Consider the following 5,677-nt stretch of genomic DNA (forward strand, 5'->3'; position numbering starts at 1 on the left):
AAGAGGGTAGCCACTTTAACATAAAGAAGTACAGGTAGAATAACGTTTCAACCAATCAGAAGTTAGACTAAGAACAGAGAAAAAACTAACTACCTATTTCAAATGCTCGTATATGGCTGTAAATGGGTTGTTTAGATACTTCTTTAAGCTTGAATAACGGCTAGCGCCGTGTATTTTATACATGCAAGTTTGTAGTAGGCCTATGATTATAATTCTGAAGCACTGGTTATGGTCAACTGCAGAAAATTCTAACATCAAAGCTGAATGAATCACCGCAAACGTTTAAAATAGTTTGTTTTTTTATTATCACATACTGTGACAAATTTTAAGTCACCTGCAAATACAGTAGGGCCAGTCTACATCAACAGATTGCTTTCTCAAACCTTTTATTTCTCAAACACAACAAATCATACACAACCTTATTGTAGGCTGTTTCGTATCAAAAATATGGTCATTTTGACGTTGGTTTGACGAACAAAGCCTTTGTATGTAATTTTGCGTGAAATAATTTTACAACGACCGACAACAACTTAAAAAACATTACACACAATGCTCTTGTCTAGCTCCGTACTGGCTTGACAAGCTATATGAATGAATGAATAAATTATATTGAAATACAGTAATGCATAATTAATTACAGTATGTGGGATAAACACATAAGTTCACAATTAGTTACAGAATATATTTTAGTTAGTTCAGTCTATATCCTAATGAAAAGGTGGTCCAATTGGTAAAGGTACTGTGCTGAAAGATGGACACGCAGTTTGCCTTCCCGTCCTCCCCAATATAAATTAAATCTTCTTCAAACGTGAACAAGTCTGGTTACGTAATAAAGTGTCCCATATTTATAGCTTTTTCAGAAAAAAATATAGTCTAACCGAAAGTAGGTTAAAACTTTGCTTAACGAGTAGAGGTCACTTTGTAAATGATATGATGATGCAATATATTTAGGTTTGTTGGTTGGCCTAAGTGTTTATTAATCAATGCACTATACCGGCTGAGTAAACTACGAAGACATTACGTATTTTTTGTAATAATGTCAGAAGGCAACCACCATCGTGCAACCACCAATGTAGCACAAACTCAAATTAAAGTGTAACAGAAAAAAAATAAAATAAAAATGCGTTAAGTCAACTTTACAAAAACTTTTTTTTGTATTGCTGATTAACATATGCAACAAGCAGCGAGGCATCCACATTTCGAAAGTTTGAGATCAACTTTTTCTCCGTCCTCTGCAAACTTTATAAGAAAAGATAAAGATGCAGCCAGCAATACGTGATGAAGGCTGTGCACAAATAAATAATTCCAGCTGCAAAAGCAGAATAATCAGCAAAATGTTTGCGTGGTTAGGTTACTTTTACATCCACAGTTTATCACATTATCGATACCGTATCAAAAGTGTTGATCATCTATCAAATCTCACCCAGCAACCGATTCTTTTTTGCATTGATTCATGGCCACCTGGAGTTGCGGCCTGATTTGTCACATTTTGCAGATTTTGATTACAGCTACTGCTGGTGCTTGACTGACATTTTTTGAGATGTTTTTACTTTTTGTGGTTTCCTAATGACAAAAACTTTTTTGTTGCATTGGGGAAGCAGTAGCAAACGAGAAAAAGTACGTTGAAAAACGCTGAATCAGACTGTTATTGAAAATTAACAGTCTGACTAAAATCTTCGAAATCAAATTTTCTTTGTTTTTCAACATGTGAAAATATTAAAACCTACTGTGTCGTCTGGAGAAAAGAATAAAGAAAGCGTAAAAATCTAATTTTTAGAAAAATTCATTTAAACGTTCGCCCAAAGTTAGAAAAACCTGGAAGTTTCTGCAAAATGTGACAAATCAGGCCGTATCTTTAGGTGGTCATGATTGATTTAAGGTATAAGACGTTGATCCAATGTAATATAAACAACTAAGTTGGTGGCCGAGATCCAACGTCTTGGTCAGACATTAGTTATAAAAAGAAACATGTTTTTGTAGTCTTAAAGTAAGCCTGCTATTTCAAACTAGGTTTTAACTTTAACCTGTTCTGTACTTCCAATCTAAGCACTAATGAAACTGCTCCAAAAACAAAGCCTGGCAGAAGTATTTTTATCCATTTCTCCTTTTCTGGGTAGAGTGATTTGCTCTCCCACATTCGTTGACCCTAAAAAAATTGTTGCTAAACATATTTGTGTCTGTAGACTACATGTAGGCCTACATAGTAGTCTAACATCTCTGCTTAAATTGTTTTTTGAACGATTTTATCTTCAACATGATGTCATTAAATTTAAAGATGTCAACCAGGCTTTTGACGGCTTGAGATAATTTGATCAAACCTTGACGTTTAACAAACCGATATTAAGACAAACTCATTGACTACGGTCAAAAGATTTTCAGCTGGAATTGATTTTGAGCCTGATCAATGATACATAGCCTACAGCAGTTACGTTAAAAAACAGTTAAAAAGAACAGTTAAAAAAACAGCGGTTAAAAAAGACCTAATTTCAAATCCAACAAAATACCGTAATAAAAAGTAGCTTGCGTTGCTTGTCTTACCCATGATAAAGCCAGCAATAAAACACCAAAAAATATAGGTGCTGTAAAAACTCCACGGCCTTCTGTTGAGTGAAAACTTCGAACAGCAGCAAGCAGACCACCAGTGGTGCAAAGATTGTGCCTGCACAAATACCATATTAATCATTTTTACAATTTGGGTAGAGAGGTAACTTAATTTATTAACTTAATTATTTTTAGCCGACGTTCGAAATAACTAGCCTACTTTGACCGGTTATTGGGCATTTGGGCAAGTTGTTGTATACAGTAGGCTACGCCTAACCAAAATATTTCAAAGAATTTCGAAAAGAAATTTTGTTCAAACAAATCCAATTAATACGCTGTTTTCCATCAGATAAGCATTGTAGTAGAGAGAACTACTAATAAAAAGTTAAAAATTTAATCATAAAATGTCATAATTTACATTATCATAATTGAGTGACTGAGTATTGATTTTAGCTAACCTGGCAAAGAGTAAGTTGATTGCAAGCGATAGGCCTACGTCTAGAATTTCTAAACACTGTTAAGCTAGGCTAAGCATTTATGACGTTGGAAGCTGCACTCAAACAACCCTACAGCATTAATACTTAGATATTTATCCGACATGTAGCCTACGCTTTGAAATTGATTGCAGGTTAACTACACTCAAATCTGTATAGACTACGACTCTTACCTTCGAGTTTCGGAAAACTGTGTCAGCAATACTAAAGTCACATACATAGACAAAATTACTCCATAGGTAGCAAAATATTTTAACAATTTGTCTCCCAGTAAACAGAATAATATTGATAGAGCTGGCGTCGCACACAAATGATGGAACTGCAAAAGTTAAAAAGAAAACAATTCAATCCTTTAAAAAGTGGAATCAAATGGTTGCCTAATGCATATGATATGTGAATTAATAATAATCTGGTTTAGTGGTGAAACATCTAGGTAGCATAATTACAACATTCTTTTTGTAGTTTTAAGTTTTAAAAACTTATTATAACTTATGATATGAAACATTTATTATCTCATAAAAACTATAGCTGATGAAATTGCAATAAGTATTAGCCTAGCCCTAATTACAACTGCTATTTGACTACCTCGCGAACAGACTTGCTATTAGCAGTAGGCTAAGTAGGTCAAGTTGAAGAAAAATAAAGATCAGAGGCTTCACTTTATACCTCCACTGACTGCAATTTAATAAATAAAACAAAGTTCAAAAATACGGATTTAGTATTTAAGCAGTTTTCACTGCCAGAGATGGAACTGAACTTACTATCTGAAAAAAAGTGGTAAACGCAAAAATAAAAGCTTCCGAATAAAGTCTCTTCTTTGTTGCAATGATACTCGGCGCCACAAAGGACAAGCTGGTTACAGCTGGAAGAAGAAATTTCACAATAGCCAAGCCCATCTTTCCATGTCACTTTCAAATCAGGTTCAACTGAATACAAGCAACAATAGACTTTGGTTGCCACCAAGCAACAAAAAACAAATCTACTGAGCAGGATTTTTTGACGTCTTCTTCTACCGTACGTGAAGTAATTACTGATTGTGAATTGTTAAAATCATCATCGCACATTACGTGCAGCTCATAATTTTCCCTTGGCACACTCTATTGTTTTCACCACATTTGTTGCATAGCTCATGTCTAATATCCCTAAGGAGTGTCTAGAAATGTACAGCTGTTACCGTCCAATTGGTGTCGTTCACTCTCGCACAATGCCGTATTCTAGCCTACACCATGCATCATATAGGCTACACTGTTCTGAGAAAAAAATAATTAAACAAAAAGCCGGAAACTAAAAATGTAATTAGCCTATTTTTGTGATGAAATTTCACATTACAAACACGATTGAACAAAAGTCCGAAAAATATATCGGGAATGCGTTTTTAGGCTATAAAAGTTTGATTGAAGGCGTGTCAACGAAGCAAAGTGTGTAATCTATTTTCAGTGTAGCCTACGTAAAACTTTTTCCTTGTTCAAACCTTTCTGCTCACGTTTTTTTCATGATTCTATTATGAGATGAACACTCCTGGAAAGGAAATTTCACGCTAAACACAATTCATGAAAAAAAATTAAATATTTCAAAAATGTATTTTTATTTCCATTTTAGCATTTGTAAGTTTCAAGTTGGTGTCTTACCTTTCGCCAATGCGCTTGCTTTGCTGATGATAAGTCGAGTTTTTTTTATTTCCGTTTTCACCATTCATTTGTCTATTGGAAAGGTGTGACAGTTACTTAAATGTGATAGTGAGAAACGGTTGTATCAGCGTCCAAATGTTGTTGTTTTCATTGCATTGTTTTTGGGACCATTTTATGAAGCAGATCGAGCAGAATTGTTCTGCCAAAATGACGGTGGTTTGTTTTAGTTTGGTTTTTATGCCGGGTTTCATTTAGCTCGATTGTAATTGTGCGTGCAATAAGCATGCCCTTAACTTTAGCTTTTTCGTTCTGACTGGCGACTGCGTTTGTAATATGCTGGTATTTACATAAATAACTTTTATAGTCAAGTTCTAGTGTTTACCGGAGGGAAGACCCAGGAGAGATGAGCTGATTATTCTACTTTGACAAATATCTATCAAAAAATTTAAGTTACACCAATAACTTTTTTGGCAAACTGAAGGGTAACCATTCACTTTCATATACAAAAAAGAAACTTAATTTTAAATTATTGCATATATGTGCACTTTGCCGATGAGATCAAAACGTTGATTTGCTCAACTCTCCTGCCGATGGAGGAGAGTAGATCATAGCTTCAAGGTGAGTTGAGCCATTGCCTACCAAAACAATACAAAAACAAAAGAATTAATGCAAAATAAATCATCCAATATTAGTCAGCGCTCAGTGTTACATTGTCACTTGTTATGTTACGGTTAGAACATTGTCTGCCATCAATGATGGATCCCAGGGCCGTGTTTACCGCCCCCGTACCTCCTGGCCTGGGGGGAGCCCACGGATGATTAAGGGCCCACTCATTTTAGTCTGTCTAATGTTTTTTGACTAATTAAAAAAATACTACAGAAGCTCGATATAACCAACAGCTAATTAAATCATGCATTATTTTGGCAACTCTTGACTTTCTGATTTTTCATCCTGTTTTCTTTTCATACGCGGCTCTGACCGAGTCTGACATCAGCATGACCTTTTTCTAGTGAG

The 5,677-nt window shown here is 34.9% G+C and overlaps 1 protein-coding gene across 1 annotated transcript; it reads right to left on the reverse strand.

Annotated features, from left to right (window-relative positions):
- Positions 1–302: 302 nt before the first annotated feature.
- On the reverse strand, positions 303–4,162 carry LOC145786797 (protein myomaker-like). Its single transcript, XM_082598540.1, has 5 exons — positions 3,797–4,162; positions 3,209–3,354; positions 2,539–2,659; positions 2,025–2,146; positions 303–1,309 (listed from the first exon to the last, which is right to left on the reverse strand). Exons 1-5 carry the CDS (start codon positions 3,929–3,931, stop codon positions 1,165–1,167), a joined length of 669 nt encoding a protein of 222 aa, XP_082454666.1. The 5' UTR covers positions 3,932–4,162; the 3' UTR covers positions 303–1,164.
- Positions 4,163–5,677: the final 1,515 nt, after the last annotated feature.

The sequence above is a fragment of the Aplidium turbinatum genome, chromosome 17, assembly GCF_918807975.1.
Source record: "Aplidium turbinatum chromosome 17, kaAplTurb1.1, whole genome shotgun sequence".
NCBI classification, from domain to species: Eukaryota; Metazoa; Chordata; class Ascidiacea; order Aplousobranchia; family Polyclinidae; genus Aplidium; species Aplidium turbinatum.

Bases quoted from the DNA above. Each gene is read 5' to 3' on its own strand.
- LOC145786797 (XM_082598540.1), bottom strand. From the start codon at position 3,931: ATGGGCTTGGCTATTGTGAAATTTCTTCTTCCAGCTGTAACCAGCTTG. The intron at 2,660-3,208 runs GTAAGAGTCGTA...GTATTTGTGCAG, and splicing joins CAGTTTTCCGAAACTCGAAG to GCACAATCTTTGCACCACTG. The intron at 2,147-2,538 runs GTAAGACAAGCA...CAATTTTTTTAG, and splicing joins TATTGCTGGCTTTATCATGG to GGTCAACGAATGTGGGAGAG.